Source organism: Patella vulgata, chromosome 4 (genome assembly GCF_932274485.2).
Source record: "Patella vulgata chromosome 4, xgPatVulg1.2, whole genome shotgun sequence".
NCBI lineage: Eukaryota > Metazoa > Mollusca > Gastropoda > Patellidae > Patella > Patella vulgata.
Window position 1 is genome coordinate 16025558 of NC_065882.2, and position 13106 is coordinate 16038663.

Here is a 13106-nt window from a genome sequence, read left to right on the forward strand (position 1 = left end):
CTATTCTGACCACTTCGGTCGGAGGTTAGAGTTAACTACGCATGGGTAGCTTCATATTCTTTATTCGGTTTTTGCACACTTTCGATAACATTGGCACGGCATGACGCCTCCATTTTCCCAGGAATGTAACTTACTGCGTACTACACATGTCCAAAGCGAGCTGGAGCCGGGATTTTTAAGCCAAGTCGTTCAGACGGCCAAGATGAACCAATTTAAACTAAAAAGCCTTCTCGAACTGGGGTTTTAAACTGGTTTAAATTGCCGCACATATGCGTTCAGACGACAAAGTTAAATTGGTTTAAAGATCCCCGGGGTTTTTAAACCAGTTTAACTTAAGCGTCTGAACGGGCTATAATATAACGATAAACCCCATTTCATTTCTATTAGGGATGTTTAAATAAATGTTCAACTATTGCTGCATCTGTCGTTTTTTGTAAATAGATCTCATTTTCTTCTAAGCAAACAGTAATCTGATCTTGATGTTGTTAAAAGAGCAAAATGTCTGAAATACCCTAGGCCTAATTTGTTAGCCTTTCCAAATAAAAACTGATTATTATCATTATTGGTGATCGATATATTAGGGCTTGATAGGGAGTGTAAAGTGTCTTTCTGCAGAGCAATCATTGTGTCGGAAGTGAGATTTTTACCCCAGTCAACATCAAATCTCCTAAGCAAAAAATCTAAACGGTCAACCCCCTACAAAATTATGATGAGAAGATTGCCAAAAATGGTCCTATAAATATTGGAACCAACGGAATGTTGAGCAAAAAGCTACACCCTGTGTTGTTATAGTCATTTAACATTGAAGTCAATGGGCAAATAATTGTTAGTCTGAATCCTTGTACGGTAACCAGAGTTAATTCCCATTACATTTGATTAGGTTATCCAGACGTATTCCCTGTGCTGTTCTTTGCACGTCCTGATAATCCAGTCTTCATTCGCGGGAAATTCAAGATGGCGACAACAGAAAATCGTGATTATCCTGCTGAAAACCCTGCCTTAAATCGTTTGAAAGGAAAACGAACAGCAGAAAATAACGTGGTACTATATGTTCAATAAGTTCTTGAACCAATCAATTCCGAATTCAAAATAATTTTAGGCTATAAGAACTGCGACTGTCCCAGAATAAAATATCAGTTCAGACTGCTAGACTCCCGTAACCGACCGTGCAAGTAAATTTAATTATTGAAATAAAATTGAATGAAGGTTCATGTTAGTCCCAAAATGTCCTCGATTTTGTCTAGTCTAGTTGCAAGTAAGTAAGTAAATTTTATTGCATAAAAACGCCCACGAGGAGCAGCATACAATTACATAAATACAACAAATATACATGTAACAAATAAACGAACATTAGGCCTAATAATACAATGCAACACATATACATGTATGTAGCAAATAACAAACGTATTATATGTATATAAAGCTAGAAATGAATTAAATAGCAAGGGGGGATAATAGGCATGTGCTTCCTTTAGGACTCTTTCGTTTCAGAGTTAAATTATGTTATTTATTGTAAATAAGGCAGAAGGTGTAGCAGATAATGCATCACTCTCTGTTTTTGAAAGCATGAAAAACAAATGAGCACACAAATTTTTCAACTGGTGAGGGTGGGTCAAACATGACATCGAAGGAGAATGGTAGACTGTTGGCGTATAAGGCAGGGTACAAAATATTATTTCGAATGGTTTCATGTTTTGTACATTCCATTAGAAAATGAAACTCATCCTCCCCAATATTGTTAGAGCAGTGTCTACAAATTCTGTCTCTTTCGGCAATGTTATGGTACCGACCTCTCTCTATTTGAAGTTGGTGAGAGCTAAGGCGGAGGGATGTCATTGAACATTTATACTGTTTGTTAGATACGGACAGGAGATATGCTGGAGGTTTTGAAATTCTTGTCATAAAAGTGCTGTATGTTCTAAGTTTTGGCTTATAAATGGCTGGTATAGTTATCTTTCATATTACAGGTTTTTGAATAAAATAAGTTGAATTTAGATTCTAACAAGGATTTTATATTATATTTGGAAAGATTATTGATATTAATGTCATACTCATTTATTATTTTAAGGATCGCGGTAGACCAGGAGTGGACGTTACAGTTAAACCCCATTTCTCTTTCTCTCTAGTCTCTTAAATGACCATCGTTTCTCCAATCTCACATCAGTATTTTTTAATTGTTAATTTTTTTTTATATGAACGTTCCGTTGTACTGAATTAAAGGGCTAGATTATTAGATCTACATCATATACATCTATATTCATTATTAAAGAGTTAAATTATTAGATCTATATAGCTCTCGTTGAAAAACTAAGGGTTGTGCATGTGTTCAAATTTCAAATTCAGTCATTTGCAATTGCATGTACTTAAAAAAACAAAACAAAGTATCCTGATTGAGGTAATTAAGTATTCATTACAGGATGAAGGTTGAAATTTTAATGTGATGAAGGACCTTATCTATTTAGTCTTTGTGACAAAAAATCTACCACTGTAATGCCACAGGTCCCAGTCTACTTTTCAACAAGTTAAAAAAAACCCATTCAAATGGCAACATTACACAAAAATCTAACTTAGCAATACTTTAATTGTTCATGAATGGTGTTTTTTATGGTAAGTCTTATCATATATGTTAAAGTTGCAATTGAAAATTTTCAAGTTATTTTTTTAAAATGTATTAAAATAAAGCCTTAAAATAGATGGTATCCATAAACAGTCCTACCTTGTTAAAGAATAATCCTATTAATCCTATAATTCGCTATTGCCAGCTGAGAAATTGGCAAAAATATCATTTTTAACTTCAAATTCCAACGTTGGAAAATGGCTGCCCCATGTTGTCAATAGCAAAACAGGGGAGGTAATTGTGTTGTTATTTCCTGTGTCATAGATTTTTAAGGGTGGGAAACAATGCCCATGATCGTATAATAGTGATTTGATAACGTATTGAGCAAAAGACATAGAAATAATTATGTTTTGACTTTCTTAGAAAATTTGAAATTCTCACTTTAAGATAAGCCTGAAATATAGCTTGTTCATTGTATTTTTTTCTGGTTGTGGTCGTGGACTGCCCTATTTATGGTCATGAAACCTGTTGGATTTTCAACAATTTCCACTAATTACTGGTTGAGTTACGGCCCTTGATTAATTTAAATAATATTGTAGATGAAGAGGCTAAAGTTGTCTGATTGCCTTGACGAAATTTATATAGTTTTTAAGGTCATGAGATGAAAAACTCTATTATTGATTACCTACATGGGCATGTGTTTTGTTGCCTGGCAACCCATCTTGTATTTGAGCTGTTGACTAATGCAAGAAGTGTATATTTAATCCAATACCATTGCTGGTACATGTAGGGCAGTATGATGTAATACTGGTATACTAATAACTACATGCCTCTACTGTAAATACAGATAGTGTAATTATCTACATGTATAAGGTAGCTTTGGTCTTAATTAACACATACTTCTTATATCTTAGGCCAATAGAAACTAATTACTTGTTTTCATTAATTATACTACACTCTGTACTATTAGTCTTGTGAATATAGAACCACCTAATATTTCTGACATGCAGGCTTTGATAAAGCTTTTAGTTGTAAATGATAAAATGTCCAGCACTATTATGAAAACCTGATCGACATAGACATGTAATATAAAATATCAATAAAACACAGCAAAAAAACAAATTTGTCATGCACAAGATGGATTGTGCCTGACAATATTTGTGATTGGTGCCTTGTTTCCAGGCATAGTGACTGAACAATAAATTATACAATTAATAGCTTTCAGAATCTGTGTTTGTTGGGCTTAACGTCTGAATCTATCAAAGGTGATGGGACAGACAATTTTCAAGATTTGAGATCAAAACCCCTATGATTTAACAGTTTTTCAATTGTCATTTGTCAAGCTTGCTATAAGCAATTGTATGGATTGGTGTGGCCTTGGCTTAAATATTTACAGGTGAAGTGTACTAATTGCTAATCTTACAGTAGGCTATCATTATAAATACATAATACTTCTCAATTAATTAATTACTCCTTGATCTTAATACAAAACCCAGTCACATGTCAGAAACAGTTTTTGTTTTTCTTCAAGTTAGTTACAGGCAAAGGGTTAACCTAGTTGTACATCATGTCATGTGAAGACTTGTAAAAGTTTGAAGTTGGATAAGATTTCTCTCAATGTGAATTTGCTTTTCTTGTGTGAACATGTCTTAAAGATTCTCTGCATTTGGATTTATGTTTTTACCTATTATCTGTGTAGTAGTGAACTGGTATTCCATGTGTTGCCGTGATCAAAACGGATTTAATTCTGTGCATGTAGCTACTGATTGATGGATGAAAAGATCGTTTCCAATCGTAGAAGTTTGAAAGATTTTATTTATAATAATATACTAACTATGTCGTGTTTATTTGTTAAAGTATTAAGTGGTTTATTCAGGCCAGGTGATATGGCATACAAACAGGTAGGCTTACATTGCTAGTTTTATTGTCGGTAAGGGGGTGGTTGGCCAGGTCAAGTGCACTTTATATCATGAAGTCTGTCTTTGAGTCAAGTGGTGTGGTGGTTTCGATTCCCAGCAAGTACATGTACTTGACTAGGAATAATGTCTCCTATCCAACCTTGTGGGTTTCTTCAGATTCTCCTGTTTCCTGTCACTGCTAATAAAGATCCCTATGTGGCATGTGCAAGCGAATTATTGAAATAAAGTTGTACCAAATGTTAGTCCAGAAATGCCTTATTTTTTGTCGATTAGAAGTTAAACTCCATTTTTCTCTCTATCTCTTTATTGTTGGTATTGATTGTCATCCAGGCTCATCACCTGTTCTCTCTGTGTCTGTCAATCCAGTCATTATTTCTTGTAAATACTGTATGACTATAGGTCAGAGTTCTTGTCAGATATATTGCTGGGATACATTAAAGTTTTCCAAACTCTTCATTTACATGTAGACTTCGGAAATCGATAAATGCGATACATGACAATTTTCTCACTATAAATTTTGAATCAGGAACTGGTTGATACATCTTTTTCTTGTTCTTCTCATAGTGATTGTTCTTGAGGTGACATCAGTCCAAATACGATCGTCATGAAACATGACCGGCTTCTTCTTCGGACAGTTGTGCTTAGATTGTAGATTATGATATGAGTAATGATATCACAGTGTCAAGATGGATACGGTGACATCATGGCCGGTTTTGTGTTCATATACATTGTGTAGTGTATGCATGTAAAAAGTTTTGAATCACAAGTGATTTTTTTTTCCATTGAATTTGGTAGCTCATTTTGATACCTCCAGAAACCACTGTTCCATGGACAGTCACAGAACTAGTTCACAGCTATACCATTGACTAACTGGAGCTGAAGTTTCAGGCTGTCCAGAGGTAATAAGATTAATCTGGGCTTGTCGTGAGTCGGACGTTGGCTTGCTAACCTAGACGTCCGGTTGCGTTTCCCTTGTCAGTGGTGATAGATGGAGAGTCTGGCAAGGGACAAGGTATAGTCATTTGGATGGGATGAAAAACACATTGGCATGCACGTAAAACATCCCTTGACAGTTGGAATTTGGCATAAAAACAGACCATAGTGCCGCTGTCCGGGCAAAATTCCCCTCAGCACACTGTGTGATGTGTGCCTGTCTGTTTTAGCAGATCAGTAGGACGTTAAACTCAATTTCATTTCGTGAAAATATGTACAGTTGCCTTGCTAACCTTTTCTCTGTGTGATTTACTTGTCTGCTACATCTTAAAGGAGGCTGTGCACCTGCCAGTTATTGAAAAAATCAGATTATTAAATTGTTAGTAACCAAATCCATTATTTCTTTTTTTTTAGGACAAGACAAACCGAAAAACATTACAAACTTTACAGTATTCATCAAAGGGAGATAACCAACTTATCAGACAGAATAATGAAAATAAGGTACATGGAATATATCTTTGGTCTAACTAAATAATATTTAATTTTTTAAACAAGCCTGGGCAAAAGGCACCTCTAAACAGGTTTCATCCGACACAAATTATCACACAGTGACACAACAATTATATTATAATATTTACATTGTGTGATAATTTGTACCTGACAAATTCTGACTACGTCCAGGCGTAATTGTAAACGTCAGATTATCATGCATGGGGAGCCACGGTGGGTAAGATGCTGGCTTGCTCACCTGGAGGTTGCATGTTTGATCTCTGCATTGGCCGAGAAAGTTCATAGGGATCTTCTGATGTGGTTTCCCCTTGTCATTGTTGCAGGACGGAAGGTCTGACAAGGACAGCTGTCTAGTCATTCGGGTGTGACGAAAAACCGAGGTCCCGTGCAACATTGGTGTGCACGTAAAAGATCCCTTGGCAGTTGGAATTCGATATAAGAGTAGGCTATAGTACTGCTGCCTGGACAAAATTTCCCTCATACTCATAGCACACTGTTTGGCATATGCCCGTCTTCATTAGCCCAGTCGGAGCAGAACCCCATTTCATTTCATTTCATGCTATTATATATGTACACAGTTTATTTGACCAGGTATTTATCCTCAAGGGCTACTCATCTTGTTCTTCTTGGGGTTAAAGCTCTTCATAAAAAGCCTAAGACCCAGTCAATTCATGTACGATCGACCCGAAACTTGGCATGCTTGTTACATGGACAATTGCACAAGTAAATTGATATGTCACAATTTCGAGATGGCTGCAATGATGTCATACTCAAATCCTGGTTCGTAACGTTGGTACACAATGTTCTTGTTCATCCCATCCGACGGACTTGACACTGTTCTTTGCCAGGGACTTCCTTGTCCCACACTGGTATGGAAACCTTGATCTCCCAGTTAGTAAGCCAATGCGCCTTACTTGCTGTGCCACATATAGCTTGATTTACGCTCTTTTTCTCTTTCCAGTTAAATGGCGGTAAAACGAGTATTAAACACACATCCAGACCGATAAAAATATTTGCAGACTTAAAACCGATATCGCCAGTAATGTTAAAGAAATCATGTGACAACAATGCAACACAAACAGATGAATGTTTATTGGAAGATTTAATCGAAGCTAAAATACAGAAAACAGATTTAGAGAAATTGGGACGATCACGAGAAGAAAATTTAACCTCATCATTAAAACTTCGCAATATAGATGTTAGTGAGCAAAGTGTATTAGAAGATGATTTACTTGGAGGTAGGATTTTAAACCATTTGAACACAAACGGAAGTTGTATTGTTCAGGACAAGGTGTTTATTAGGTCAATGCCTTGATGGAGTTCGAAGATGAGCATTTTCTGCTTAGGGTAAACAGAGATAAGCAATTTGATTGGTTGATGCTTTGGGACATAACTTTATTTCTAATTAGGTGCATCTGTCCAACCTCGTGGTTTTTCTCCGGGTCCTCTGGTTTCCTCCCACTGCTAAAGACCCCTACGCGCAAGCTAATTATTGAAATAAAATTAAACCATATGTTAGTCCCAAAATGACCTAGTCTGTGTCGAGTGGACGTTAAACCCATTTCTCTCTCTCTCTCTCTCTAATTAAGTGAGAGTGAGGACACTTGGTGTGGTGTATAGCTTTATTACATCAATACCTTGACTAAGTTCGATAATGAACATTTTCTGCTGAGGTTAAGCAGAGCGATAAGCAATTTGATTGGTCGAGACTTTGGAACACAATAACTCTCCTTCTAATTGAGGTAGAATGTTCAAACTTGGTGTAGGTGTTCATCAGATGAATGCCTTGATGGAGTTCTATGATGAACATTGTCTGCTTATGGTAAGCAGAGATAAGCAATCTGATTGGTTGATGCTTTGGGGAACGATAACTTTGGTTATAATGAAGTGAGAGTGATGAAACTCCGAAGATAGATTTATTATATCATTAACTTGACTAAGTTCGATGGTGCGAATTTTCTGCTTAGGCTAAGGAGCAAGAAGCAATTTGATTGGTCAAGACTTCGGAACATAACTCTTCTTTTAATTAAGGTAGAATGTTTAAACTTGATGTAGATGTTCATTAGGTGAATATCTTGACTGAGTTCAATGATTGGCATTTGGAGCTAAAGCTAAACAGAGCTAAGCAGTTTCTTTGGTCGATGCTTTGGGACAAGATAATCTTGATTCTATCTGATAGAGAGTGATGAAACTTGCTCAATACTTTTGAAAAAAATAAATGTGCGATTAATTAATGTCATCTATTTATTTTGGGATTTCGGCGGGGACATCAGCCTCACTGTTGGCTTGTTTGATTGTTTCCTGAGTTAAATGAATCAATTTGAGTACATTTTAGTGTGGGTTAAACCAGGGAAAATTTGATATTTTCTGTTAATTCAAATATACAGAGACTTTCATTTTTCTACTAAATTTCACCAATTTGCTTCAGGAGAAGAGATAATTGTAATGTTATGTATTTATAGGTGAACCATCCGAACATTACTGGCGAGAACTTGCTGAACGAAGACGTCAAGCTTTAAATGATACACTTGAAGAAAATGAATCGGTATGTTGTTTACAGTCAGAATTTAGTTGTATGTTTGGTCAGATAGAAAAAAAATATTCCGGGCCCATATGCATAAAACATCTTAAATCTAAGGTCAAATTTGAATCCTCCCGGAGGCGAGATTTCCTTAGTGTATGGGGAATTTCTTAAAGTTTCATTCAATTGGGTCATTTAATTTAACCAATGGGTGTAAGTTTTACAAAAGGTTTTCTTAGGGGAAAACCCATTTCACTGGGAAACCTCATTTTAAGCTGTTATACAGTTTGGATACCTTAAAACACATTCTCTACTTATGAGATGTCATTATGGGCGAAGTTAAAAAGCCCCAGTGGTTATCTTCTGGGGCTTTGACTTCACCCATAATGATTTCTCATAAGTAGAGAATGTGTTTAAGGTATCCAAACTGGTCTGCTGCGGAGAAAGAAGTGTTGGTTGAATAGTTCATTAAAAGAATATCAGTAGCTGTATTGCATGGCGAGTTCAGCAATAATATTACTTCAAAATCTCCTGTGTATCAGTTCCAGGGTGAACACAAGGAACTAGAAGCCATGAATGACATGAGTAACCAATTGTCACCAAAGATTATACCATGATGTTCTCTTAGTTCTAACTAACTGTCAACCAATATCGCCCAAAACCTTAAATCAGTAATAAACAGAATTCCTTCTCTATCGAAACGATACCTTTCAATATCCAATGCTTCAAAGCAGTAGTACATAAGTTTGGTGATTCCCGGTGCTAACTCTGTGGTTGAATGACCCCCCCCCCCCCCCCCCAGAAACTTGAGTATATAGGGACTTGCACTGAGAAATATGAGAAACAAAGACATTTTATCTGTTTGATTAAAATAGATTTTAATTCATTTTAATTAGCGCAATCTGCACAGCAATTTAAAAAACGATAATTTCAAAAAACATAATTTTAATTTCACTCTTTGAGAACCAGAATAATTTTTTTTTTTTATTGCCCTAGTTGTATGTTATATAAACCGTTTTTGCCCTGTGCCCAACGTTTTTTGTCATATCTACCCAAATTCTTGTAATCAGTAAATTGTTTGGCTGGTTATAAGGAGGGATCCTATCTTATATGAGGGTTTTGTATTTATTTTTATTGCTGAGTTATTGTCTATTTCATTGATACTTTCCTTTGTTATACGCCCACTTAGTATGGGTGTATATTGTGATCACCTATTCTGTCCGTCGATCAGTCCATTCACATTTGGCTTGTGCTCACTCTACAGCCAAGTTTTTTTTCAATGGATATTCTTTTGTTTGTATTTCTTTGCTCCGTCTTCATTAGCCATTTATTTCTTTGCCGGTAGAAGGTAAATAAACCCATTCTGTTAATTGATAATCTGTTACAAAATATTCATTATATTTTGTATTTTCAGTTACATAATCAAAATATATCATTAAGAGAAGAAAATGAAAAATTAACTGAAGTGGCCTCACAAGCAGAGAACATGGTTTCCTTCTTACAGGTAAGTTTTTAACTGTATTTTCTATAACTAGATTGTCCGTTGTTTGATTCGGGAGCCACGGTGGCTCAGTAAGTAGGAGGTCTCGGTTCTAAAAGACTGGGTTGTCAGACATCTGGTTCTAAAAGATTGAGTTGTCAGCCATCTGGTTCTAAAAGATCAGGTTTTCGGGCATCATGTTTTAAAAGATTATGTTGTCAGGCATCATGTTTTAAAAGATTATGTTGTCAGGCATCATGTTCTAAAAGATTAGGTTGTCAGGCTCCAGTTTTAAAAGATTGGGTTTTCAGACATTTAAAATTATTAAATACACAAAATCTAGAAGTACCTTCTTTGTATATTTTATTACAAACTTTCGTCAGAATTCAATGTTTTGATTTTTTTAGTCTGTTGTTGGTGATGATGGTGAAGAAGAAATTTCATCAGATGGAGGTGACGAAATTTCATCAGAGAGAGAAAATGAAAATTCCTCGGATGGCGATAATGAATATTCATCAGATAATAAGAAGAACCCGGTTGTGAAATCATCGAGTGATAACGGAGATGATGATTGGTTGAATATAGAACTGGAGGGAGAAACTGTAAAATCAACAGAAATAACGACATCAACACCAGAAGCAGTTAATCCGAAATCTTGTAAGAAATGGTTTAATACATAATACTGTACCATAATTATCATCAAAGTTGTTGTAAAAAATATTTAAATTCAAAAGTCTATAACTGTAACACATAAACAAGAGACTATCTATTTACCTCTTGTAACAATGCCCACTAGCTTATAATGTAGTTGTATGGTTTGATGCAATCTAATTAAAACACAGATCATATTTCGTTTCGTTTTTTATATTTCAAAATTTCGTTTTACTTGTCTTCACAACACTAGGATCGGGAAGAGTTGTTATAGAACAGGCGTTCTAGCAAAACGGTCTGTTACGGCGAGTTCTTGGCGTTCTCTGCACGGAACTGTGGGTAAACCCCTAGAAACGTCAATGCTGATTGATTAATCAGTGTCTGACGTCATAGGGGTCAAAAGCTCAGATCTTCATGTAGTTTAGTCCATCAAAAGTATAAAAAAAAAACGGAACGAAATATAGATTGGGTTTGATGTACCTAAAATAAGTATATCTTTATCTATACTTATAAGCAGCCATTTTATGTTACAACTTCACATAAAATAAAACTATTGATTCTCTGTTTTTATTTTATGGGAGACGAAGGTGGGTGGTTGATGGTTCTTAACGTGTGTGCTTTAGAACATAAGGTCTTAGTTGAGTCAAGTGGCATGGTTTAAGCCTCAAGGTTGTACAAACTAGGGTCACCTGTCCAACCTAGCAGATTTTCTCTGGGTCATCCATTTTACTCCACTGCTAAAGACTCCTACGGGCAAGCGAATTATTTGAATAAAATTGTACCGAAATGACCCAGTTTGTGTTGAGTTGAAGATAAACCCCATTTCTTTCTCTGTGATTGTCAAGCTATGTTGTAGCAAATAGGGCACATGATTAAGACATGCTGAGAGCAGATTTGCATGTTGCTTGTGGAAAGATGACACAGACAGCTAGCCAATCAATTATAAAAGCTCCTCTCCAGATTTGATTCCTACTGCTCCAATCCAGACAAAAAAACCCACCAAGATTTGATGCAGGATGGAGGGTTTTATTTTGTCAAAAATTCACTAATAGGCTAATTTAAATCACTACATTTAAACATCCGAATTTAAGGGGGATCACGTGGCTAAGTGGGTAAGACGCTAGCTCGCTAGCCTGGAGGTCGGGTGTTCGATCCCTGCATCGGCCGAGAAAGTTCATCCAGATTTTCCGGCGTGGTTCTCCCTTGTCAGTGATGCAGGACGGAGGAGCTGACAAGGAAAGCTGTCTAGTCGTTCGGATGGGACGAAAAACCGAGGTCCCGTGTACACATTGGCGTGCACGTAAAAGATCCCTTGGCAGTTGGAATTCGATACAAGAGTAGGCCGTAGTGCCGCTGTCCGGGCAAAATTTCCCTCATAGCACACTATATGGCGTATGCCCGTCTTCATTAGCCCAGGTTAGGAGCAGAACAGTAGGACGTTAAACTCCATTTCATTTCATTTTCCGAATTTAAGGCACTACATTTATCTCGTGTCAAATATCAGAATGTTTTCTCTGAATAGTTAAGAGGTCAATCAATTTATGTTGAGCAAAAACGATAATAACACTTTTATTTTAATTTCAGAGTAACACCACAAGAAACATTCAGCCATCATTTGATTGATTTACAAACTGAGTCTAAACAGGCAGAATCTCATTTAATTAAATTGAAAATTAAGTTGTGAAAATATTTTTATGTTTTTTCGTTAATTTTATAAATATTGATGATTAATCAGTAATGAAACAAAAGTAGGATGAATTAATTATATAATACTTTTCTCAGATCAAATTTATTATCTAAAATAATTTAATGTTTTTTCAGATCACATTATATTAAAATTGATTATTACAAAATAATTTATTGAATCAAGATAATTTTTTTTATGTTTCAAATGATTTTCTTATTGAAATTAGCAGAACCGAAATCAAAGATTTTTTTTTCTATTTATATCATTTTTTTAATTTACATTGTGTATATAAACATATCCATTTTGTCATTTTTGTAATAAAGTTTTTTTTCATTGATTCTGATTTTCATTGAAGGCAACTCGTGACATTTTGGGCAACAAATTAAAAATTACAAACACCATATTAGTCTTGAAGGTATGACTGTTCCAGGTTTAAAAGTCGGGGGTAGGGGAGCAACGGTGCCTCAGTAACTAAGATGCTGGCTCGCAAACCACAAAATCTCTGGTTCAATCTCAGTGTGGGACGTGAAAGTTCCTCCTGATTTTCCGGGGTGGGTTCACCTAGTCAGTGATGCTGGGTGAAGGGCCTGTCAAGGAACAACTTCTAGTCATTCGGAAGAGACAGAAAAATAAAAACCCTGGGCACATGACATGCGTGTAAAAGAACTCTTGACAGCTGATGCATAACAGTAGGATGGTAAAGCCTAATTTATTTGCAAAGATGGGTTGGAGGAGCGTGTCGAATAGTTGGTCATTGAGACAGTTGCATGGTTTCTATCCTAGGGTTACATGTGGCAATATCCTAGGGTTACATGTGGCAATAAGTCGGGTCACCTCTAGGTTTCCCC

The 13106-nt window shown here is 35.9% G+C and overlaps 1 protein-coding gene across 4 annotated transcripts; it reads left to right on the forward strand.

Moving 5' to 3' along the window:
• The first annotated feature begins 921 nt into the window (after positions 1-921).
• Positions 922-12593, forward strand: LOC126818657 (geminin). 4 transcript variants are annotated; one of them, XR_007679297.2, is made up of 7 exons: positions 922-1041; positions 5824-5910; positions 6881-7157; positions 8382-8464; positions 9855-9944; positions 10328-10577; positions 12156-12593. XR_007679297.2 is itself a non-coding variant. In XM_050546184.2 (7 exons), coding segments are annotated over exons 1-7 (921 nt in total). In that variant the 5' UTR covers positions 4128-4326; the 3' UTR covers positions 12158-12593. The 4 variants fall into 4 exon arrangements, 1 of the variants encoding a protein (XP_050402141.1); XR_007679299.2 differs by lacking the exon at positions 922-1041 and adding an exon at positions 1517-1601; XR_007679298.2 differs by lacking the exon at positions 922-1041 and adding an exon at positions 1540-1662.
• Positions 12594-13106: the final 513 nt, after the last annotated feature.

What these genes read in the sequence shown, in the direction of transcription:
- LOC126818657 (XM_050546184.2), top strand. Translation starts at nt 4,327, where the DNA reads ATGGATGAAAAGATCGTTTCCAATCGTAGAAGTTTGAAAGATTTTATT. An exon ending in CACTTGAAGAAAATGAATCG is followed by an intron (nt 8,465 to 9,854) that starts GTATGTTGTTTA and finishes TTGTATTTTCAG; the next exon opens with TTACATAATCAAAATATATC. An exon ending in ACATGGTTTCCTTCTTACAG is followed by an intron (nt 9,945 to 10,327) that starts GTAAGTTTTTAA and finishes TGATTTTTTTAG; the next exon opens with TCTGTTGTTGGTGATGATGG.